Source organism: Enhydra lutris, unplaced genomic scaffold (genome assembly GCF_002288905.1).
Source record: "Enhydra lutris kenyoni isolate GAN:26980312 unplaced genomic scaffold, ASM228890v2 scaffoldscaffold1, whole genome shotgun sequence".
Lineage (NCBI taxonomy): Eukaryota > Metazoa > Chordata > Mammalia > Carnivora > Mustelidae > Enhydra > Enhydra lutris.
The window spans coordinates 90,002,139-90,028,735 of NW_019154085.1; the positions used below are offsets into that span (position 1 = coordinate 90,002,139).

At 34.8% G+C, this 26,597-nt stretch overlaps 1 protein-coding gene across 1 annotated transcript in view; it reads left to right on the forward strand.

Annotated features, from left to right (window-relative positions):
- Positions 1–26,597, forward strand: part of LOC111140884 (LDL receptor related protein 1B) — a 1,957,146-nt gene that overhangs the window by 958,077 nt on the left and 972,472 nt on the right. Inside the window, exon 7 of the mRNA XM_022493131.1 lies at positions 3,508–3,670. Within this exon, the coding sequence (XP_022348839.1) occupies positions 3,508–3,670 (163 nt within the window). The remainder of the gene's footprint in view (positions 1–3,507; positions 3,671–26,597) is intronic.

Consider the following 26,597-nt stretch of genomic DNA (forward strand, 5'->3'; position numbering starts at 1 on the left):
ACTACCTGATGGAAATCATTTGCATCACTATTGGACATAAATTATTTGCAAATTATCAATGTACAAATTCAAAGAGACTAGGATCTGATTAGTATTAAATTGTAAGTTAAACAAAGGTATATTACTCAAGAAAATTCACTGATTTTTTTAAGGTATAACAGACATTGATTCAGTATGACATTGATAGGACATGTAGACATTCCTTTATATTTTTTTTCTTAAAAAGATTTGACTTTTGTTCTCAATAATTTTGTGGCATGGACAACTCTATTATACTTGAGTAGGTATGTGATTTTGCCAGAGTACCACATCAGTATACCACAGACTAGATGACTTAAACAACAGAAATTCATTTTCTCACGATTCTGAAGATAGGAGGTTCTAGATCATGGTTTCAAATGGTTGAATTCCTCTGAGGCCACTCCTTGCTTGCAAATAGCCTTTTCTCTATGTATAGGGATTCCTGCTATCTCTCTTTGTATGTCTTAATCTCATTTTATAAGGATATGGGCCAGATTAGATTAGGGCTCAACTTAATGGCCTTGATTTCATCACCTCTTTAGGAATTATCTCCAAATACAGTCACATTCTAAGGCAATGGAGGTTAGGACTTCAACAAATGAATTTTGGGGAAAAACGATTCAGTCCATAATAGTTAGTATACATTACATTTTAGTGAATTAAAATCAGTACCGTATTCACCAACTCTGGAAATTAATTATTTGCCTTGTGTCATGATGAAAAATCTGTTGTAATGTGTGTGTGTGTGTGCTTATCCAATTATAGATTATAAATAGTTGCCTTTTGTTTAAAAAAAAACACATTTTCCTTAAATTTTTCATTTTATTTTAACTGGGTACAACTTTAAGTTTTTAGACCTAACAAATATTGTGTTTTAAAACATTGTTATTTAAAAAATTGTTATTAACTACTTATATGATGTACAAGTTTGAAAATGCTTTCAATGTTTTTTCATTATTATTTAAAATTTTACCAATATTGATATATTGTAGCTATGAGTAGAATAGTAACCTTTATATTTGCCAATTAGAAAATTCTGAGTAACCATAATAAAAGCCATTTCCAAAAAAAAAAAAAAAGAAAAGAAAAAATTCAGTTGATTTCAGTTGAAAAATGAATGAAAAGCAATGAGGAAACATAATAACAGGAATATATTTAAATTTTTGTTCTAGTAACAGTAAAGTAATAAGGGTCTAACTAAAAATTTAGAATTTTTTCATAATGTCATAAAATGATTACAATTTCCTATGATCTTGGTTATATTTCCCCAAAATTAAGATGAAATACTGAATCCATTGTCTGGAAGATTCATGTATCTCCTGAAACGAGTAAAAAATTTCAGTCAAATTTATTTACTTATTGTCTATTTATCTATTGGCTTCCTTACTTGAACTTTTTGTCTGATTGCCTCAGTTCTCCAATCTTAATAAAAGATTACATTAAAACTAGACAAACTCAAATATAAGAAAAAGAAACAAAGCCAATACCCACAATTACTGAGTGTTTGGCTAATTATTAGGTTATTTAATGAGACCTTTGTGCTTCAAACTTGGATGGTTGTTAACAATACCTATTGTTTCAGTAGCAGAGAATCTTTCTTTAATGATAAAGAGTTGGAAAAAGGTGTGAATGCTGTCAAAAAGCTCTTTTGTCTGAAATTGCAATTGCATAGACTACACAAACTGCATGCCTAGCATGAAGGATGGGCCATTGAATGGGCTCTGGCACATACTTTATCTGAACACAAGGTATTTAAAATGACATTTGAGACAGTGGGTTCTGTGCTGTAGTTCATATAATAATGTAAAAAGAATTTTAAAAAAGCATGCATTTGCAGATTTCTGGAGACAGAGAAATAGTTCAGCTTTTTAAAAATCCTGGTTGCTGAGCTGGTTGAAAAAAGTTGCATGTAGTTTGTGAAACATTTAAATGGTTATGTTTCCATAAAGACTGTGCAATTCAGGAATAAAACTGTAATCGATAGCTTGAAAACGTGTGTCCAATGAATTGCAATATCCACTTTCTGCTTGTTCTTGTAAGGCATGATAGAAATTCCCACAAACTTGTTACTTTCTGTACTGGCTTTGACAATATACCATTAAGAGTGATAATAATGACACATGCATCTATGTTAGTCTTTCTGTTGAAAGGATATCATTCACTGAAGCTGCAGGTTACTAAAGAAGTATTTTGAAGCAGAGTAGGAAGAATGTTTAGGTTCAGATTATAGAAAGAAACTGCTTGGTGAATGAATCATAGATCCATAGTAAGTTTGAACAAGGAGGTATCAAAGTATAATTTCCAATAGATAAAAACATGATTGTCATAAAATTCAAGAATAAGTATGAACCAGAAATTTATTTATGAATTATTGAGGAAACAAGCCCAGTATTGAAGATCTAAGAGCATTAGTGGAATTAGATATTTGCAGACATTTTAAAGAAAAAGAATATATAAATAAAATTTATAAGAAAGAATAAAAATGGTTAATGCCTCACAGGACAGTACGACCAAAGCCTTTGGAGTTATCTTTTCTACCAGATAAATATCTACAAATCAGCATGAAATTCCACCATGGTATAGGTCTGATCAAATAGAAGATATTCAAGTCAAACACAGATACATTCTCCTACAGCTGCTCTATTCATTGTAGCCACTAACTATATCTTTTAATTAAATTTGAGATCATTAAAATGAAATCAGTACAGATTTGGTTTCCCATTCACACTAGTCACATTTTAACTGTTCAATTAGATACATTTGGCTAATGGATACTTGATTAGACAACACGGATGTAGAATGTTTCCTTCATCACAGAAGGTACTATTAAAAATACTCTTTTAGAGAATTAATCTTTGAGCAGGCCTGTTTTATAATGCCTGTGTATGCCACTGAAAAACATATCGCCCCTCTTTTTGCTTTCAATATTTTTTTAAACAAAGAGATTTTACAAATCTCTTTTTCCACCCCTCCTTTCTTTTTTTTTTTAATGGAAGAGGATCTGAAAATATGGGTTCACCCTTAGATTTATTACTACTAAAGAGTTTAGCTGTCATTGAACCATTGTATTGAATAAACTATTTTGTATAAATGGAGGACATAGGACAAAGATTTTATTGCAAATGCGTGTATTTTAAGATTTAGAAATTCTTTACCCATATCCCTAGATCATTCTCACTCCTATATAACAAGAAGAAAGGTACCAAAGGTAGTCATTACTTTACAGAATAATTAAATCACTTATTTTGTGATTTTGGTATAGCAAAAAATTTTTAAAAATAATTAAATCACTTATTTTGTGATTTTCCTATTTGGTCTAGCAAAAAATTATCTTTGCAGGGTTTTTTTGTTTGTTTGTTTTAATCATAAAACTGCCTTTCCTTTTGAAATGTCTTCTGTGATGGTCTGGACAGATTTATATACTCTTTGGCTTGTGATACTAAATTTGTACTTGTAATGCAATGATTTTGTATGTGTGTTTTTCAGATGTGCAACAAATGGCGATTGACTGGCTTACCAGAAATCTCTATTTCGTGGACCATGTCAGTGACCGGATCTTTGTTTGTAATTACAATGGGTCTGTATGTGTCACCCTGATTGACCTGGAGCTTCATAATCCTAAGGCAATAGCAGTAGATCCAATAGCAGGGTAAGAAGTTCTTTTTTTTTTTTCTTTATTATAGTGTTTGATCTGAAATAGTTACCAATTAAAAATATAATAAATAAAAAAAAAAAGATCAATGTCTTACAGGAGTTGTGGAATAGAAGGCCATTGGTTCAAAATATTTTTGAATGTCAGTTTCAACATCTGCATTGCAAGGAGGAGAAAAGGGTTACAATTTACCATGCAGAACCTGGGGAATACCAATTCCTTAGCACATTAATATTGCTGGTCTAATCTGAGGTAAAAACAACCTGTTACTCTCTTAAGAACTGCTTTGGGGTCATCAGACAAGAGCATCAGGATAGTTTTAGGTTAAAGAGAGAAGACTTTAAGTTCCCTTAGCAGTATACCTTGATGTTAGCAAGCTTCAGAAATACTCCTTGAAAGATGTACTATTAACAAACATATCCAACACATTTGGGATTTATAAAAGGGGCATAATACAAGTTCAAGGACAATACTAAACCATTAAGGTCATCTTTTAGTTGAAACCTACTTTTTTTCTCTCTAACTACTGATATGTAAATACTATATAATTATGGAGTTACTGAATTTATCGGAATCTATTTTCTCTCTCTGTTTTTTGTTTGTTTGTTTGTTTGTTTTTAATTTTGCAAGCCTCTTTGTTGGTTAAAAAGATGTCTTATCTGAACTTCTTTTAGCTAATAGGTTCATTATTCTTTTTCAAATATTTCACAATTTGTCAAAATATAGTCATAAATGTTTAAATTCCCATCAAGTTTGTTCATATGGTTAGAAAATCCATATAGGAATTATGTTTCAATTTTACAAATACTATGGCATTATTGAGGGAAAGGGCAAAAAAGTCTTACAAATCCAGTTGTTTCTCCAGTCAATACTGTGCATGGATACTCTCAAATCAATGACATAATGTACAATTTCAATTGTTTTTTAAAAAAAATATTGTTTTTTTCAGATGTAAGTTGTAGCAAAGATTTGAAAACTGAAATTTTATCCTTGTTACTGTTTTAATTGTCCCCAAGCAGTTCAGGCTGATGGAACATATCCTGAGCTGCCATAAGCCTCCATTCAATAAATGGGAAAATATTTACTGAAGAAACAGCTGTCATCCATATGTGGACTTTTGTCACTCTTTACTTAAAGTCTGATTGAATATTAAGATGCATCATCACAATGGTTCTGATTTTGACAAGAACAGCTTGCACATAAGAACTTTGCTAGGAAGGCTGTGTAATATAATTCTTGAATGTAGCTCTATTTGTATTTGTAGCAGATGGTTACTTGACTCAATCTGACTGCAGCAATGCTTCAAAAGACATTAGTAAAAGAAGTTGTATTTAAACTGATTTGTTTGGGTTGTTGGATAAGGGTAGTAAGAAAGAATTGGAAATTTACAAATATGCTGACAACATTCTTTTGGAATTCTATTTAGAAATATATTTGCTTGCACGTTTTTCCCTGGATGTGCTAACTGCATTTCAGATTAGCCTTATCTGTCAAAAATGTTAAGAGGTGAAGCTATTGCATTTCTCCCCTCATTCTACCATCTTATCCTTCCCCATTCTTAAAAACAAAGATCCAGAGACCCCTTTTAAATAAAACTGTCAGTCTGAAATATATGTGAATGCCATCTCCCTTTCTGAATAGCAATGTGTTTTATGTTCTCGAGCTTCCTGTTTCTGTTATTACATGAAAAAAACATATTTTGTCATTTTTATCAAAGGAATTAGGAGTAGAAAACCCCCATATTGTTTGTGCTTATTCTCTGCAGGATGCCTTTGGGCCTAGTAACTGTTTAAATGTAATTTTGTCATGTATCATTTATCACAATAGGTTCTCTGGAATTTTTTGTTTGAGTTTGCTCTGTGCCTCTAACAGTTTTTCAATCATGAATCGTAGAAATCAGAGACAGCAGAGATCCGCTCTTTTATAACTATAAACCAGTTTGTAATAGAATACTTTCAAATATATCCTACTTTTCTCTTATTATCAGAAATTTGGCTAGGATTAATATGATACTATCTAGGATAGGAACAGTAGGTTTTTCCTTTAACTTCTACTTTTGGGCCTGCTCCATACTATTTTGAATAGTCAAGGCTAGAACAACTCTGCATGACCTACTAAAGGCGACACGTGCCACCAGTGAAATTTCTCCTACCTTTTCTTAATTGTATGGGTTGAATGATATATTTTTGTCTTGTTCTCTTGTAACTTTGGAAAACACTGGGATACATTTAAAGTCAGACCTGATTCTTAGAGCTTGACCTTAATAGCATTAGAAATGGAAAGAGATTTGCCTTACCTCTTCAAAAGCAGCATTTAAAAAAAAAAAACACTTTTAGTTGGCTATACTGTTAACTTTTACTTATAATAATGATGATGAAGTTGGTTTGACTGTTTGGGAAAAATGTATTTTGGCAGATGTGTGGTACGATGTATAAAACCCAAACTCTCTAGAGTTATGTGAGATGAATAAACTGAGGGAGAGGGGAAATCTGAGAAACATCAGGAATTGTATATTTTCTAAGTATAATGTATACCATTTTTCTATATAGTTTGGATTTTTAACTTGTAAAGTATGAATGGCAGAGTGTTGGTAGGATTTATTTGTGAATCTGTGACCCCATGTAAGGAGCCAGGGAAAAGACTATTATCATCTTTGTTCTCTGTAAGAGCAGGCCAAATGCCAGAAAGCAGAAGAGTGAAGATCATGTCTCGGAGTTGAATGCACATAGGAGTGATTGACAGTATTTAAATAGTTAATAAACACTTCCCCATTACCTACCTGGATTCCTGCTGCTGGCAAAACTAATCACAGATGAAAAAATTAGAAATAGAATCAAAGTAAACAGCTATCAGGGAGTAGGATGGACTTATGAAATTCTAATCTAAGATGCTCTGTGAATTTGGGAAACCAGAAATGAGGCAGGTTTGCCCATGCCCATGAAAGGGGTTTTGTAACAGGGAGATCCTTAGGGTGATAACAGGTTTTTCAATTCTATTCAGTGGCTCCTACAGCAAGTCTCAGTTTCAAATGAGAGCCTGCACTCACTATTCACCTGTTACAGGACAGAATTGTTGCTGACCTTTGTCTGTTAACCTCCTCAAACTCCACTGTGGGTTAATTAAATCTATAGACTACACCCCCACAACTAACTATTATCTATTAGTTTGTTGATTCAGATAGTTCTGAATTTGCTATAGGTTTGGACATTAGGAAGTATCTAAAGACATGCCACTATGTGTTCTTGTTCTCATCATGGAAGTATGAATCTTGAAGAATATGTAATTCACGAGTATGTAATTCATGAATACCCCTAAATTTCAAATATTCATATTCACATTTTTATAGGTTACAAATTGTGAGTCCTGTCTTTTTGAGGAAGAACTATCCTCTACACATATCCATAAAAATGTTTCCTGAAAAGGATGTAAACTTAGTTTCCCTTAAAATCTTTTTGCATATTTCTCTTTATTAGAAGAAAACTTCAGAGACATATCTTGAAAGAAGTTGCTGTGGTTGATATCGAAGAGGTTACTACCTATGTTCTCCTCTAGGATTCTGATGGATTCCTGTCTCACATTGAGGTCTTCTATCCATTTCGAGTTTATCTTTGTTTACGGTGTAAACATATAGCTGTCCAATTTTCCCAGCACCATTTATTGAAGAGACTGTCTTTTTTCCACTGTATATTTTTTCCTGCTTTGTTGAAGATTATTTGACCATAGAGTTGAGGGTCCATATCTGGGCTCTTTACTCTGTTCCACTAGTCTATGTGCCTGTTTTTGTGTGAGTACCAGGCTGTCTTGGTGATCACAGCTTTGTAGTAAAGCTTGAAATCAGGTAATGTGATGTCCCCAGTTTTGTTTTTCTTTTTCAACATTTCCTTAGCATTTCGGGGTCTCTTCTGATTCCATACAAACTTTAGGATTATTTGCTCCAGCTCTTTGAAAAATACCAGTGGAATTTTGATCAGAATGGCATTAAAAGTATAGATTGCTCTAGGCAGTAAAAACATTTTAACAATGTTTATTCTTCTGATCCAAGAGCATGGAATGATCTTCCATCTTTTTGTGTCCTCTTCAATTTCTTTCACGAGTGTTCTGTGGTTCCTCGAGTACAGATCCTTTACCTCTTTGTTTGGTTTATTCCCAGGTATCTTATGGTTCTTGGTGCTATAGTAAATGGAATCAATTCTCTAATTTCCCTTTCTGTATTTTCATTGTTAGTGTATAAGAAAGCAACTGATTTCTGTACATTGACTTTGTATACTGCACATTACTGAATTGCTGTCTGAGTTCTAGTAGTTTGGGGGTGGAGTTTTTTTGGGTTTTCCATATAAAGTATCATGTCATCTGTGAAGAGAGAGTTTGACTTCTTCATCGCCAATTTGGATACCTTTTATTTCTCTTTGTTGTCTGATGGCTGTTGCTAGGACTTCTAATACTATGTTGAACAAGAGTGGTGAGAGTGGGCATCCTTGTCACATTCCTAATCTCAACGGGAAGGCTGTGAGCTTTTTCCCATTGAGGATGATATTTGTTGTGGGTCTTTCATAGATAGATTTTATGAAGTTCAGGAATGTTCCCTCTATCCCTATACTTTGAAGCGTTTTAATCAGGAACGGATGCTGGATTTTGTCAAATGCTTTCTCTGCATCAATTGAAAAGACCATGTGGTTCTTCTCTCTTCTCTTATTGATTTGTTCTATCACATTGATTGATTTGTGGATGTTGAACCATCCTTGTAACCCAGGGATGAATCCCACCTGGTCATGTTAGATAATCTTTTTAATGTGCTGTTTGATCCTATTTGCTAGGATCTTGTTGAGAATCTTAGCATCCATATTCATCAGTGATATTGGTCTGAAATTCTCCTTTTTGGTGGGGTCTTTGCCTGGTTTGGGGATCAGGGTAATGCTGACTTCATAAAATCAAGATCAAAAGCTTCTGCACAGCAAAGGAAACAGTCAACAAAACAAAGAGGCAACCCACAGAATAGGAGAAGATATTCACAAATGACAGTAAAGACAAAAGGTTGATATCCAGGATCTACAAAGAACTTCTTAAACTCAACACACACAAAACAGATAATCATGTCAAAAAATGGGCAAAAGACATGAGCAGACACTTCTCCAATGAAGACATACAAATGGCTATCAGACACATGAAAAAATGTTCATCATCACTATCCATAAGGGAAATTCAAATGAAAATACCACCTTACACCAGTTAAAATGGCCAAAATTAGCAAGACAGGAAACATTGTGTGTTGGAGAGGATGTGGAGAAAGGGGAACCCTTGTTGGTGGGGATGCAAGTTGGTGCAGCCACTTTGGAAAACAGTGTGGAGATTCCTTAAGAAATTAAAAATAGAGATTCCCTATGACCCTACAATTGCACTACTGGCTATTTACCCCAAAGATACAGATGTAATGAAAAGAAGGGCCATCTGTACCCCAATGTTTATAGCAGCAATGGCCATGGTCACTAAACTGTGGAAAGAGCCAAGATGCTCTTCAGCAGACGAATGGATAAGGAAGATGTGGTCCATATACACTATGGAGTATTAGGCCTCCATCAGAAAAGATGAATACCCAACTTTTGTATCAATATGGATGAGACTGGAAGAGATTATGCTGAGTGAAATAAGTCAAGCAGAGAGAGTCAATTATCATATGGTTTCACTTATTTGTGGAGCATAACAAATAACATGGAGGACATGGGGAGATAGGAGAAGGGGGTTGAGGGAAATTGGAAGGGGAGATGAACCATGAGAGGCTATGGACTCTGAAAAACAATCTGAGGGTTTTAAAGGGGTGGGGGTGGGAGGTTGGGGGAACCAGGTGGTGGGTATTGGAGAGGGCACGTATTGCATGGAGCACTGGGTGTGGTACATAAACAATGAATTCTGTTACACTGAAAAGAAATAAAAAGAAGAAGAAGAAGAAGAAGAAGAAGAAGAAGAAAACTTCAGGGCACTTGGGTGGCACTTGGTTAAGTGTCTGTCTGCCTTCAGCTCAGGTCTTGATCCCAGAATCCTGGGATTGAGCCCTGTATTGGGCTTTCTGCTCAGCAGAGACTAATTCTCCCTCTCTCTCTCTCTCTCTCCTTTCATTATCCCTGATTGTGTGTGCATGCTCTCTCTCTGTTAGATTAAAAAAAATAAATAAATAAAAATTAAAAAAAATTAAAAAGAAGAGGAAACCTCAGAGAAGGGAGACATTTCATTAACTTCAGTTATCATCCTACTGAGTTGATGTGTTGACTTGCTCTAATTTTCTTATTGGAGATACTAAACTTAAAGTTTCTTTAGATAGATAGATAGATAGTTTTGTTTATCTAAACTAACTGCTAAAAGTGTATTTTATCAGTGTATCTTTGAAACAATCTTGATCCTGCACATCAGAGCAGTATTTAGGTGGGTAGACCTCCAAATTCACCTATGTGAAGAGTACCAAGGAGTTATTTGCTCATTTCTTATACTCAGTGAATGGAGTGCAGTGATTACATCTTACAAGTTTGTGTTAATTATTCCCCAAGTCTTACCAATGTGTCTTCTTCTCTGTAACAACAAATTCAAGTGAGTATCATTACGATAGCTTTATTTTCATTTTTTATCTGTCCGTAGTTAATCTAAATATCTACATGCTTATCTCCTATTTACCTATTACACTACTACACCTTCTTTGGTGACTTTAGCACTCCTGATGCCATTTAGATTCATAGAGAATTATCTAAACAATAGGCATCTACTTAAATTGGCCAGTTTACTAAGTGCTTCAGGAGAGTTACCACTGCTACTTTTCAATCCAAAGTTCCCTTCAGGAGTTGCTCTTGTGATTAGGCAAGACAACATGGACATGTAAGTTTGTCATGGTCTGCACTATTTGGAGTGAAGTCAGTGGTCGAAAGGTAAAAATCCATATTAGCTCAAGGGTAAAAATCCGTATTAGCTGTCTTATATATGACTCAGATTATTCTCATTAATTCATTTTGTCTAGGGTCAAATGCTGCAAATTCCTCTCCAGGCCTCTCCTCGAGTGGAGGTTCATGTATGTCATTGCCTTTAATCACTGTCTCCTTCAGATACAAATTATATGGTGATTTTCCTGGGATTATGAAAGAGTAGTTTGGAGTGGTTTATGTTCACTACAGCTTTACTGGAAGCTTACCCCAAATTGATTCAATCTCACTGTGTTCTTAGCTGACATGATTCATAATAATATAAATAACTCAAAATAGTGCAAAACATCCTATATCTCTATTTGCTCTTTTTGCTGTTCTCTCTTTTTCTCTCTGTAAGTTTTCAGTGTTTGTTAAGCTTATCTCTAAATTATTGAGTTCACAGTGCTATTTATAGTAATTATATTTAATATCTTCCCATACCTCTACTCCATATAAAAAAGATTTCTTCTCTGAATTCTGACTCTGATTAATGATGTCCCCTCAAGTAGATAAAGTAATAGAAAAAAAAGAAACTATGTATAACTTAAATTACAGAGGAATTTATTATTTCACTTAAAAATCTAGATATAAGACAGTTCCTGTATTGGTTATTTGAGTGGCTCAACAATATCATTAAGGATGTGTGTCCCTTTACCTCTTTGCGATGTTATCTTTAGTGTGTGCTTTTCAGGCTAATTCCATTCTTGTCACAAATGGCTATTGAGATTCTAGGGATCCTGTGTAGAAACAAGACACTCAGTTTAAAAATAAAGAAAAAAAGGGGGAAAAAAAAACCATTGTATTTTTCTTGCGTATAGAAGAGCTTCTTCTTCTTCTTCTTCTTTTTTTTTTTTTTTAAGATTTTATTTATTTATTTGACAGAGAGAGACACAAGTAGGCAGAGAGGCAGGCAGAGAGAGAGAGGAGGAAGCAGGCTCCCCGCCGAGCAGAGAGCCCGATGCGGGACTCAATCCCAGGACCCTGAGATCATGACCTGAGCCGAAGACAGAGGCTTAACCCACTGAGCCCCCCAGGTGCCCCTATAGAAGAGCTTCTAAGCAGACATACTTTCATGTCTTCTTGGTCAGAAATGGGGTAGATGCCTACCTGAATGGGACAACAAAAGCCATTTTTCTTTGTTTTTTTTTTTTTACCAATGGCATGTGAAAGACAGAAGGACATGGGAGCAAAATTGGGACCAAGCTAACGTGGAAAAAGAAAAATGGATTAAGAACCAACATCATCTACCACAAGCAGCGTTGTGTGATATAGAAATATCATACAAAAGAAATATCTTTTGTGCAATTCTTTGACTTTTTCTTGTTCTTCCTATGCATTTATGGGGTCTCTTTCAACTTAGCTAAACTTGTTTGGAATATGGACAAATACTTTGTTCCAATTTTTCATTCCCTTTTCTAGGAGAGTTCTATTTCCGTTTGGCCAAGGCCATTCAAACTCATATCGAGGAATATTTTTTTTTAATCTCTTTTCAGGGAAAATGGCATTTTTTTCCAGGAACATTTTACAATACTAAGAAGAAGCTGGGGTGGGAGTACAGTCTGGATAACAGTTCTAGTATCCCTATTTTTATCTTTAAAGATATACTTTAAGAAACTGATGGTAGTATTTATTCTATCAGGTTCTCCATACTTTTGGAATCTATGTGAATATTCTAAGCCATAGGGTTAACATTAAGTAAATTATTGTTTCACTTATAAAATGATTCTCAAGTGGCATGAAAGCTCTTATACTCCCTGCCAGATAATATTTTCCATACTGGAAGAATCTGTGCCATTATTAGAAAAGAATAATTTTATATTTCCAAGTAGTTTAAAATTATTTCTAATTGTTTCTTACATAGAGTTCTGTGAAAACAAGAAGTTCATATGAGCCAGTGGTACTGCTTTGGAAAATGCATGGATGGATTTCTTATATCACTCAGGTGTAATGAGGACATCAAACATAATGATGTGATGTATTCTCTTATGGAGCTTGGAGTATAACAGAGTTATGCATCAAATATCAAATGTTACAACCAGAAGATATAGTTACTATAGTTTACAAAAAAAATACATTCTAAATAAGAAAATACTAAGCTCTAATTTATTTGAAGTTTATGAGGTAAATAATGGGTCATGAACAAATATTATTTTCAAAAAATAGAAAATTTTGGTTTGGAAATGCCACCACAAGGGAAAGGAAAAGGATTAAAAACAATAAAATAAGTACTTGACACCATTCCCCTTGTATATTACCACTCTTTCATATATAACATAAATTCAAAATTTTACTGTAGGTTATATAATCATATTCAACTAAAAAAAAAAAGAACAAGAAGGAAAAAAAAAAAAACCAACAGCTTTTATGCTGAGTTATATTTTGTTCTGCTTGACTGTTGAGCCTTGCAGGATATTGATCCAAGATTGATATTTTCCCTTGAGCCAGATTCTTAGTGGTTTGTCTGGGGAGAAATTGGCCTGGCCTTAGGGTCAAGGTGGATGTTTTACAGTGTCAAGTAGTGTTTACTCAAGTTTTTGGTTTTTTTTTTTTTTTTTTTTTTTTAATCATGCAAAGGAAAAAGTCAGATGCTGAGAGTATCTGGTCTTTTTTCAGTTTTAGTGAGATAATTATCTTTGTAAGCACTTTTAAAAATTGTGTTTAGGCAGGAGGCATCACACTTCCTGATTACCAGCTATACTATAAATCGTAGTCATCAAAATAGTATGGTACTGGCATTAAAATAGACAAATAAACTGACGGAACAGAATTGAGAACCCAGAAGTAAACCCAAGCATATATAGTCAACTAATATTTGATAACAGAGCCAAGGATACTTAATGGAAAGGAGACTGTTTTTTCAATACATTGTGCTGGGATAATTGGATAGGCATATGTAAAAAGAAGGAAAGTAGACTCATATTTTACACCACTCACAAAAATTAACTTGAAATGGGTAAAAAGTTTAAGTGTAAGACTTGAACCCATGAAATTCCTAGGAGAAAACATAGGAGTAAAGCTCCTTGACATGGGTACTGGTGACCAATCTTTGTATATGACATCTAAAGCACAAACAACTAAATAAATAAATAGATAAGCAAACCAGTAGGACTATATCAAAGTAAAGAAGTTTCTGCGCAGTGAAAAAAACCATCAAGAAAGTGAAAAGACAACCTATGGAATGGGAAGAAGAAAGTATTTGCAAACTTTGTATCTGATAAGAGGTTAATATCCAAAATATATAAAGAATTCACACAACTCAATAGCACAAACAAAAAACAATCCCATTAAAAAAATGGGCAAAAGACATGAATAGACATTTCTCCAGTGAAGAAATATGAAGGCCAGCAGGTACATGAAAAGTTGCTCAATTTCACTAGTTATTAGGGAAATGCAAATTATCAACAAAATGAGATATGATCTCATGCCTGTGAGAATGGCCATCATCAAAAAGACAGGAAATAGCAAATGCTCTTATAAAGGTAGAGCAAGGGGAACCCTTGTGTACCATTGGTGGAGTTGTAAATTGATACAGCTATTGTGGAAGGCAATATGGAGGATACTCAAAAATTAAAAATAGAACTACCATATGATACAGCAACTCCACTTCTGGGAATATATCCAAAGACAATGAAAACACTAACTCAGGGGTATCTGGGTGGCTTAGTGGGTTAAACCTCTCTGCATTTGGCTCAGGTCATGATCTCAGGGTCCTGGGATCCAGCCCCGCATCAGGCTCTCTGCTCAGCAGGGAGCCTCCTCCCCCCCCCACCCCCGCCTGCCTCTTTGCCTACTTGTGATCTCTGTCTGTCAAATGAATAAATTAAGTCTTAAAAAAAAAAAAACACTAACTCAAAAAGATATCTGCACCCCCATGATCACAGTACCATTATTTACAATAGCCATGGCATGGGAAGAACTTAATGTCTATCAGTGAGTGTATCATTGCACTTTTATCCAAAGAATTTGTGATATACATGTAGATGAGTGTATGCACACACACACACACACACACACACACACACACACACAGTGGAATATTCAACCATTAAAGAAAAAACAAAGAGGAAGTCCTATCATTTGTGACAACATGGATGGACCTTGAAAACATTATAATAAGTGCAATAAGTCAGACAAGGAAAGACAGATACTGTATGAACTCACTTACATATGACATCTAAACAAAAAGTGATAAAACAAACTCATAGAAAGAGATCAGATTTGTGATTACCAATGGCAGAAGTTGGAGAAAGGGAGAATTAGAGGAAAGTGGTCAAAACATACAAACTTCCAGTTATATGAATAAGTACATATGTACAGCATGGTGACTATAGCTGTTAACTGTATTACCTGATTAGGCAGTTTCTTGCCCATGACACCACCATACTATGGAAGTGAGAACTTTCAATAAATACTTGCCATTTCTGTCACAGTCTTTTCTTCTGGCTATGAAATATCTATATGCAACCTTACATATCTAATCGCATACATAGAATACTACATTTAGGTCAGAGTGGAGGATCTCTAGGTGATGTGTAAATCTCTTCATTATGACCTTTTGTGCTTCCTTGTATACAGCAAACTGTGGACCAAAAGACAAATACCCACAGTCCCCTCCATACCCTTTATAAATGGATAGATCAGTGATAGAATGACAAACAAAATTATCAGCTAGAAAAGAAGACTGGAGGCACACAGTAGTCATTGGCATAAAGCAATAATGAAATCCTACCAGGCAAAGAAAGGAAGGCCCTCCTGCCCTGGTGGTTATCTAGATGCTGGTTCTTTCCCTATAACATTTCCTCTTGTCCATTGTTCTTTACCTATGCTTCCCCTGGTAGGTTTTTTCTAGTCTGTTGTGTTCAATACATCAATACATCAATGCATGTCAGTACAAAATTGGCAATGGGGAATATTCTCTCCCTGTGGACTCCATATAGACTGTTTCTTGTTCCATTCAAGTTGTTTTAATGTTTGAAGAGAAAAATAATTTTGTAAGCTAGGCTCATGACTTTTGTGGTTATAAATTCCCTTGAAAATTAGTAGAATTTTTATTTCCTTGCTTCCCATTACTTTTCTATACCAACGGCCTCACTAAGTTATATTCTAGAAATAACTATCAAACTCAGATTATTTTTTTGTTTCTCACACTCTTGGTTTTCTCTTTCAACCTATTGATGGTCACTCTGAGACCTAAAAACAATGCTTCAGTGGGAAGCAAACACCTTATGTCTGAAGATGAAATTCTTCTGTTTAACTGTGAAGTTTTAATTGACTTTTATTGCTCAAAGACATTTTTAGTACTTTTTCTTACTGATTCATCAGTCTTATATAATACCCAGTGCTCATTACATCACATGCCCTCTTTAATGTCCAAGACCCAGTTATAGTATCCTCCACCCCCCTCACCTCCAGCAACCCTCAGTTTGTTTCCTATGATTAAGAGTCTCTTATGGTTTCTCTCCCTCTCTGATTTCATCTTGTTTTACTGTTTCCTCTCTTCCCCATGGTCCTCTGGTTTGTTTCTTAAATTCCAAATACAAATGAGATCATATGATAATTGTGTTTCTCTGATTGACTAATAAGTCAATCACATAGCACAATACACTTTAGTTCCACCCAAAATGTTGCACATGGCAAGATTTCCTTTCCTGTTGGCTGAATAGCATTCCATGGTGTATATATATCACATGTTCTTTTTCCATTCATCTGTCAATGGACATCTGGGCTCTTTCCATAGCTTGACTATTATGGACATTGCTGCTGTGAACATTGGAATACAGGTGCCCCTTCAAATCACATTTGTATCTTTGGGGTAAATACCAAGTAGTGCAATTGGTGGGACATAAGGTAGCTCTATTTTCAACTTTTTGAGGAACCTCCATACTGTTTTCCAGAGTGGCTGTGCCAGCTTGCATGCCCACCAACAGTGTAAGAGGATTCTGCCTCCCCTTTCTTCACATCCTCACCAACATCCTTCATTTCATGACTTGTTAATTTTAGCCATTCTGACTGGTGTGAGGTGGTATCTCATTGTGATTTGTGTTTGTATTTCCCCAATGCTGAGTAACATTGAGCACTTTTTCATGTGTCTGTGGGCCATTTGGATGTCTTCTTTGGAGAAATGTCTGTTTATATCTTCTGCACATTTCTTGATTAGATTATTTGTCCTTTGGGTATTGACTTTGTTAAGTTCTTTATAGATTTCAATTAGTAGCCCTTTATCTGATAAGACATTTGCAAATATCTTCTCGAGAGTCCTCTGATTTTTGACCAGAGAGAGAAAAGGTATATCTGACTTTTTTTCTTTTTTCTATTTCTAGCTCTGTAGTGACCTTTATTATTTCAGTTCCATTCATAGTTAGTGACATCTACTCACTTGGTCACATCTAAAGATAAGTGGCTAGAAAATATAGTTTCTAAATGGAAAGTTGCCAACCACTCCACATTTTGGAAAGGGAGTGGCATGAACTATGAGCTTTTGTTGATGGATGACTGTCTCTGCCACTGTAACCACTCTCTGATTTTATTATTTTTTTGTCTTTTGGTTACTAACAGTTTACATGTAGAAGAAGATAGTATATCAAAGACTTTGTTTCTAAAAGGTATTTTAGACGAGATCGGGCGCGTTCAGGGTGGTATGGCCGTAGACCTAAAAGGTATTTTAAATGGAGTGGGTTCATATTTTGCCTTTTTTTTTTTTTTTTACATTCCCCTGAATGTTCAGATTTCAGGTTTATCATTTACCTTGAATGAGTTATTTTCATTAGGTTTACATTCCTCTTGAGACATTCACAAATACACATAATCTATTAAAAGTTTTCTTGGCAAACATACACTCAGAGAAACCAGTATATTTATACCCTGGCCAGTAAATGAAATAACATACATCTCTTTATTGGGACAATTTCTCTAAATAATTTGTGCCAAATTCCTAGAACCTGAACACTCTCTTCTCTGGAAAGGTTAGAAACACCAGGAACTTTCTCTACTCTGTTTCCAACTCTTCAGATGTTTGAATGATAATTGTTCTTCTATTTGTTCTTCTTGAGATCTTACTACTACTACCAGCCCATAGAAGGCCTTAGCTTCCAGAATGGTTATCTTAGATTTTGTTTGATATACACTAAGTTTTTTATTTATTTATTTTTTTGTTTTCTTGTTTGTTTTGGAGCATACTTTGAATAAATGTAATGTTAATGGAAATTCAATCTGAGCGTGGATGACAAAATGGAGTATTGGTAGGAGTAACACCAGAGGCACAAGAGAATGAGAAGACAGTTGAAACAGTGTAAATATAGTATGATAATGATCAATATATTTTTTAATACTTTAGACACTGACAAAAATCCTAACTCTACCTGCTTAAATGATAAGAGAATTCATTTTCTCACTTAGAGGAAGTCCAGAGAAGACCGAGCCTGGCTGGATCCAAGCTTGGTTGAATTGACACCTCAATTACATCATTAGAGAGTCACATCCCTTCCATATCTCTGCTCTGCCATCCACAGCTACATCCTTTTCCCCCATGGTCCTAAGGTTGCTGCCAGTAGCAACTGAGGGAAATTTATTTATCCTTATGCAGCAGGAGAAAGAAAGAAATCTGACTACAATCTATTACTTCAATTTGAGGGCTAAGTAAGGTTGCTTTCTCACACCCCGAAGAGTCTCAGTTGCTGGTAGAATATCATGTGCTATTTGGAATTGTATTAATCAGAATTCACCCCAAGATCTGGAAGTGTATTCAATTTCTCCCAGTCATGTGGGATTTGGTGGTGGTGAGGGAGCTGGTTGGGGAGGAGAATGGGGAATGATGGCATCTGAACATAATCATGTTTCTGTTAGGGAAAAGAACTGGAAGAAGCCAAACAGATAATTATAGTGAGAATAGGAAAGAGATGTATTGTTGATTCAGTGCCATGGGAATATTTGCTGTGGAATCCAAATTACTGTACTTGAGAGCAAATCATTTTGTTCATGATGGATGTTTTGAGGTTCTTTATCAAAACCCTGCCAATACTGGACTGGATAGAACGGAGGTGATGATGATGATGGTAATGACGATGACAAAGACGACAGTGAAAACTGCATCGATAACATCTATGATGATTTAACAAAGCAATTATTCAAACTGTGGCTACCAAACGTGTTTTTATTTTGTTTTGTTTTGTTTTTGATGCTGAAGCATGCTAAATTTACAGAGAAAGCCCTGGTTTATTCCATAGGAAGAGATATTTTAGGGATCTATAGTGACTTCCTGGTGAATAAGACAAACATAGGTTTAGATGATTGAAGACAGGGAAATTTTTAATGAGAAAAAGAACTAGTTGCTGGAAACTCTGCCTTCCATAAATACTCCTTCTTACTATTTGGATGTGTCTGCTTATATTATTCAAAAACAAGTACCTGGATATAATAAGCAGAATAATAAATACATTTGAGGTTGCTTAGTAAAGATGTTCCTTAAGCTATGCCTGGTTTTTATTTTCTTTAATTTTTTGTAGGTTAGTTCATGCATTAGATTTCAGTTATCAGACAACTTAATATTCATGATTTAAAAAATAATTTTAGGTATATTTTTTTAAAATTAATTATATTAAGATGAATAACTCATAAAACTTTGTTTTGTAAACTAGAGGATTAATAGCTGAAGTATGATCATTGTGATTAAAGGCAAAATCCCATTTTTCTCAAATTAAATAAGAATATTTATTTTAGTCAATACTATAGGTAAATTTAGAGGATCAAAGTCTCTGCCTTAGGGGCACCTGAGTGGCTCGGTGGGTTAAAGCCTCTGCCTTCGGCTCAGGTCATGATCCCAGGGTCCTGGGATCAAGCCCCGCCATCAGGCTCTCTGCTCAGCTGGGAGCCTGCTTCCTCTTCTCTCTCTGCCTGCCTCTCTGCCTACTTGTGATCTCTGTCTGTCAAATAAATAAATAAACAAAATCTTAAAAAAAAAAAAAGTCTCTGCCTTAAACACTTTGCAATTAATAGTATTTTTTTAAAACCTTATGTCTGAGCTATGACATTTTCTGGAAGGTAGTTTTATTAAAGATTTGAATTAGAGAGAGCTTAATGTTACATATTTTTCATAATAATATTCTTAGTGTTTATAATATAGAAGCATATATATGCTGAGACAAATTATAATACAGTACTTTCTGGAATATCCTGCTCTGCTCCTTTGTCCTGATTAAACTGATGCTGAATACATCACATGGAATTCATACAGTGAGCTCCTCTGTGCTCTGTGAACTTCTTCATGATGGAAGGGATTTTACTGAGCATGTTCTCATAGATGATCTCAACTACCCCAGTACCTCAAGTCACTCTATCATTATTTACCTAAAGACTAGTTACACATAGAGTCGAGTCAATTAACTCCTTTTGCATTATTTATCTTGTTTCCTTTGTGTTTTGTATCACATCAGAATGTGAATTTGCAGAATGTGAATTTGACTTTTTTGAGAGACAGAGAAAGAAAGAGATTAATATCAATGTTACTGACTGTCTACTTTGGCCAGTCATTATTCTAAGCATTCCCTGTACATTGATCAATTTAATCATCACAGTATCTTGTGAGGTAATTAATACCTTTATCTTCTTTTACAGATGAGGCTTTGGAGAGGTAAATTACTTGCCTTTAGTCAAAGAGCCAGTAGGTGTTGCAGTCAGGGCTCAGACTCAAGCAACCTACACCCTAATCCACTACACTGTATCCGTAATGAGTCAGCTTTAAACTGGGAGGAGGAGGGGATTAAGATGAAGAATTTGGGGGTTTGTGGTGAGCTACCACTTATACATAAGACTGGGTACTCAGTCCTGAGGAATATGGCACCTGGGAATATGCAGTGTGGTAATTTTGTACCTTAATATGGGATACCTGTAAGTTTGCATATGTGTCAGTTCCATGAAGACAAATAGAAATGACACACTGGGTTTGTTCTGAAAATTTAAAGGAAATAACTATATGATATTATGAAAAAAGAAAAAAGAAAAAAAAAAACCTGCAGAGAAAGCAGAAAGATCAGTGGTTGCCAGAGGTTGGAGCAGGGGCTTAAGGGAGGATGAACAGGTAGAATAAAGATAATTTTTAGGGCAGTGAAACTGTTCTATATGGTACTGTAATGGTGAATAGGTGCCATTATGCATCTGTCAAAACCCATATAACTAACTAAACAATACAAAGAGTGAACTCTAATGTAAATTATGGACCTCAGTTAATGCAATAGTATTGTTTCATTAATCTTAACAAGTGTAACAGGATAATGTAGGATAGAAGAAACCATGAGTGAGGGAGAAAGGGGATGTATGGGAACTTCATGTCTGCTCAATTTTCTATAAACCTGAGGCTCTAAAAATAAAGCCTGTTCATATTTTTTAAAATATTTTTAAAATTTTTTATTAACATGTAATGCATTATTAGCCCCAGGGGTACAGATCTGTGAATCTCCAGGTTTATGCACTTCACAGCACTTACCATAGCACATACCTTCCCCAATGTCCATAGCCCAACCACCCTCTCCCACCACCCTCCTCCCAGCAACCGTCAGTTTGTTTTGTGAGATTAAGGGTCTCTCTCTTATGGTTTGTCTCCCTCCTGATCCCATCTTGTTTCATTTATTCCTTTCCTACTCACCAAACCCCCCACATTGCCTCTCAATTTCCTCATATCAGGGAAATCATATGATAATTGTCTTTCTCTGATTGACTTATTTCGCTAAGCATAATACCCTGTAGTTCCATCCACATCATCGCAAATGACAAGATTTCATTTCTTTTGATGGCTGCATAGTATTCCATTGTGTGTGTGTGTGTGTGTGTGTGTGTGTGTGTGTGTGTGTGTGTATACACCACACCTTCTTTATCCATTTATCTGTTGGATGAATGGATATCTAGGTTCTTTCCATAGTTTGGCTATTGTGGACATTGCTGCTATAAACATTAGGGTGCAAATGTCCCTTCGGATCACTACATTTGTATCTTTAGGGTAAATACCCAGTAGTGCAATTGCTGGGTCATAGGGTAGCTCTATTTTCAACTTTTTGAGGAACCTCCATGCTGTTTTCCAGAGTGGCTGTGCCAGCTTGTATTCCTACCAACAGTGTAGGAGGGTTCCCCTTTCTCCACATCCTCGCCAACATCTGTCATTACCTGATTTGTTAATTTAGCCATTCTGACTGGTGTGAGGTGGTATCTCATTGTGGTTTTGATTTGTATTTCCCTGACGCTGAGTGATGTGGAACACTTTTTCATGTGTCTGTTGGCCATCTGGTTGTCTTCTTTGCAAAAATGTCTGTTCATGTCCTCTGCCCATTTCTTGATTGGATTATTTGTTCTTTGGGTGTTGAGCTTGATAAGTTCTTTATAGATTTTGGATACTAGCCCTTTATCTGATATGTTGTTTGCAAATATCTTCTCCCATTCTGTCAGTTGTTTTTTGGTTTTGTTTACTGTTTCCTTTGCTGTGCAAAAGCTTTTCATCTTGATGAAGTCCCAATAGTTCATTTTTGCCCTTGCTTCCCTTGCCTTTGGCAATGTTCCTAGGATGAAGTTGCTGCAAGCCTGTTCATATTTTTAAAAAGGAAGGAAGAAGAAACTATTTGTAAGTGATCATATGACTAATTGTGAATCAATCAGGAAACAGGTGACTCTTTCAGAATAATTGTATCTTTTCTTCATATGTGTTGACATCCAGGACTTCCATATTCTCACTCAGGTACAGTCAAATTCCAAAAATGCCTTAATTCTATGTTCTCTGTTTACCACTAGGCTATGAATTCTGGATGATCCCAAGTCTACTTCCCTCAGTTCCTCCCTAAATAGAAGCACCTTTCAAAAGCATCATTAACTCTTATAAAGCCACAGGGGCACAATTAAAGAGTGGTTGAGTGGTTTCCCTAAATGTATAACTTGCAGGAAGGGAAGAAAGAAATCTCCCCCTGCATCTTTTAGCATGATTATAATGATTGGCTCCATTTTCCCATGCATAGTCAGCCTTTGTTAATATACAGGCATTTGAAGGGAATATTTACTCTCAATTTTAAAAATGAAAGAGCTTGTATGGGCTGAGAAAAAAAGAAGTGGGTAAATACTAACATTTCTTGTGGAGTGGAAACTACTTTCCCTGCACTTTTCTCACCATTCAAGTCACAGTTTGTGAAGGAAATATCTTTAGAAATTGAGAGGACCAATGGATCCATAACTGTGCTTTCTCCACACAGTTAAAACTCAGTATGAGACTCTTGGCAACAGAAACAGTAGGGAGAAATCACAGGAGGCAGTGTTATTAGAGAAAGTGGGACAGAGTCACATTTCTGTCATAACTAAGGTATAGCTGACTCACACATGCATGAGAAATGCTTCTTCTAGTCTCATTTTCTAGGGTTGGTGGCTTCATTACCACCCAAAAGCAATTTTTTATTCAGACTTATGTGAGGCTAATTATCATATCTACCACTTCAGAAGTATGGGTTCACTTGGTCCTTATACCTCTTCATAAGAAAACAGGAGATTTTTTAAAGATGTCACAATTTTAGAAGAAAAGATCTAAATACACACCATGGGATGGGTTTTGCTGTATACTATTTGATAGGAATAGGTATGTATATAGATATATTCATAAATGGTATATGGGTACTTTATAATTAAGAGTTTGTATACTTGGTAACCAAACTTCATCATGAATATAGTGTTAATAACCTGGGTAGCAACACTTATAATCAAATTTTGATTATTTTGGGGGGTGGGTAGGAGGGAGTGGCATCTTTTTCTATGCCAATCTGTGTCCAAATCCTGTTTTCACTTGCACATTTGAACCTGGTTGATGTCGAACTTGTTGTTTCCTGTTATCAATTTTGATACCTTAGGTGATGAAATTTCAAAACTTTTGTCATTAGAAAACAGATTCTCTTCTTTATGTCCTAATGACTGTAATTCTGTTGCTCCTCTTGGAATGTCTGTTCCTGCACGCTGCTGTACCATGCAATGCAGGATTAATGATAATGCAGTTCTCCTCAAATACTCACTTCAATTATTTACGGCTATCCCAGAAAACTGGGTAATATAAATCATTGGTGTAGTTTTGGAAAACCTCCAGTGACTTGAAATGAGGGGGAAACACAAAAATGTCAAGATTTAGCTACTAATCAAAAGGTTGTTTTTTGTTTTATTTCCCTCTATAACTACATGTATATTTTAAAGATTTTGCAACCAACTTTGTACTACTAAGTGTGTTTATGACAAAATACCATTGAGCACTATGTCTATTATGATTACTAATTTGTTCTGTCATGCATTTTTTTCTGTCATGCTCTTTTATAAGTCATTTGCTTAAATCATTTGCTTTGTCTTCACAAAAACGTGTATGTATCATACCCACTATACAGATCAGGAGACTTAGATAAGGAGAGAAAAGCACCTACTAAATGTCACACATTTACTAATTAATGAAGTCAAGATTTAAACTCCAAAAATCTTACTGTAGCATTCCTGATTAGTAATAAATTTCTGAACAGAAACAATCGTATTAGATGAAGAGTGTATGGATAAAAGTTGCTATTTTTGTAATAAAGACTAGTACTGTTATTGCAGTTACTTATTATAATTATTTTCTCTAGTGTCCTTTTCTCTTTTGGCAGTCTGAACTGCAAAATTCTTTCTATAATTTGGTAGTTCAGGATTTAAATTTCAATAGTGATTGAGTATGATTGTTTAATAGTTCACTGTCTTACACAGTGCACTTTACTACTCTAGGTAACTGACTCATTTTTTTTTTTCTAAACATGGTTATAATAGAAACCACTGCTTCACTTTCTAGCAGATAGAGAGCAATCTTGTTTTAATGCACATCATTTACAATAGATACAAGCTGTCAGATAACTTCTGGTAAAATAGGCTGCTGAATCAGACTTTATTTTTAGTGGCAATTGTTGACACATAGACTAGCCCACCCAAATGAAAGTATGCCATATCACTTGGCTCTATAGATAAAATATGCTATAGTATTCTTTATTGTTTTTCATTTTAGATTTCTACTTTAGACTTCCTACTTCACACCATGATTTCCATCACTTCTCTTTAAGTAACCTGTTGTCTTAAAACCATTATACTTTAATAGTTATATCTTAATTTTTGTTTCTATTCTTTGTTAAGAATCATCTAAAATCCGGTGGTAGTTTTAAGTAGTTACATCATAGTTCTAAAAATGTGCTCTATTCCAACAGATGTAGATTTGTTATGGACTAAATGGAAAATATGCTCCTTATGGACTAAATGGAAAATGTGTTTTAATTACTGAAAACCCTCCATTTTTAACTTTCATGACATTTCTATCAAAGATTATTATAAGAATCAAAGGAGTTAATGTTTCTGAAGTGAATGTAGTTTACCATATGTATTATTAACTTTAATTCACTAATATGAAGCATCAAATAAATAATGAAAGCTCCCAGCAAAAACAGATTTTAAAAAGTGAAGGAACTGAATTAACACCTACATGACAATATTGGTCATATATTAGCTGTGTCTGTTCCACTTAATTAATGTCTATCTTGTATAATTTGATAAGTATTTTAATACTGGTACTGGAAAGAAGAAAGGAAGAAACATTAATGTTTATTATATGCACAATGCCTCTTTTGGTTAATTGATGTATATGTGATATTTGGAAAATATAATGGAAACTAGATTTGGGTAAAATTAAAGATGCTAAGTGTATACTTTAGCTGCACATTTACTAAAAATGGAACAATACAAAGATTACCCTGACTCCTATATAAGGAGGACACTTGTGGAGCATTTTATATCCCATATTTTTAGAAAAAAATATATTTTATATGTTTTTTGTATATTCAATGATAAAGCAAGTATGGTAAAATTATAATAAATGGGGATTCAGGGTGAAAAGTTTATGGGAGTCCTTTGTGTTATTTTTATGACTTTTCTACAAGTATCAAATAATTTAAAAATTAAAAAAAATCTTGGGAAATAAAAAAGTAAAAATAAAGTAGCAACCAGTCTTTTATTTTTTCTTTTTTTCAGTCTTTTAAACTATTATGTTTCAACTAGATCTGGATGAAGCCCTATGGGATAGGCACTTTTGAAGTATAGAGATTTTAGTTTTATGTATATTACATTTTAATTTTTGGATTTGTTAGTAATACTCTATAATAATAATGTATTTTTCTAAAATCCTTTTTTTAGAGTTGTTAAAAAGCAATGAGCTTACTTGATACATCTTATAAAAATAAATAATTAAGAGTGCTATTTATTTTTTACTCCAGTGCAACCAGTAAGTACTTTCATACATAGATACACTCATAAATACAGATTATGATAGGTGCATGTAAACAATGTGTAATTGTCAAGACTGACAGAGAGGACATTAATTAAGTTAGTTGGTCAGTTGGTCAGTGAAAGTCTCACTGAGATGACTTTTAAAATGTTACTTATAGGATAAGACAAGAAAATTAGGGAAAGTGGTAATGTTGACAGGGAGCACAAGAAGCACTGCAGAGAGAGACAAAGTCTGATACTTTGAAGAGGAAGAGAGTGAAGCGTATTTGAGAAACTGGGAAAGGGGCAGTGTGGGTTGAAGTACAATAACCAAGGAGATGAATGGCTCAAAATGAATGTGAAGAGAGAGGCTGGGACTGTATTGTCCAGAGCCTTGAAAGCCACACTGGAAAATCTTATGCCAAAGAGTCAGTTGGCCAGATTTACAATCTAGAAAGCTCTGTTATTGTGAAGTAGTGTGTGTGTGTGTGTGTGTGTGTGTGTGTGTGTGTGTGTGTTGTGGGGCAAAAAGGGGGTGGAATGATTAGTGAAGAGCTCATTTCAACAGCTTAAGATGGGTAACAGTTTCTTGGACTAAGGTAGTACCTGAATAAATGGACAACATCACTTTGTGATGGAAACATCATTTTGTGAAGTATTATGTGGATGTATTATGAATGTGTTATGGGTAGAAGAAATTTACTTTATTA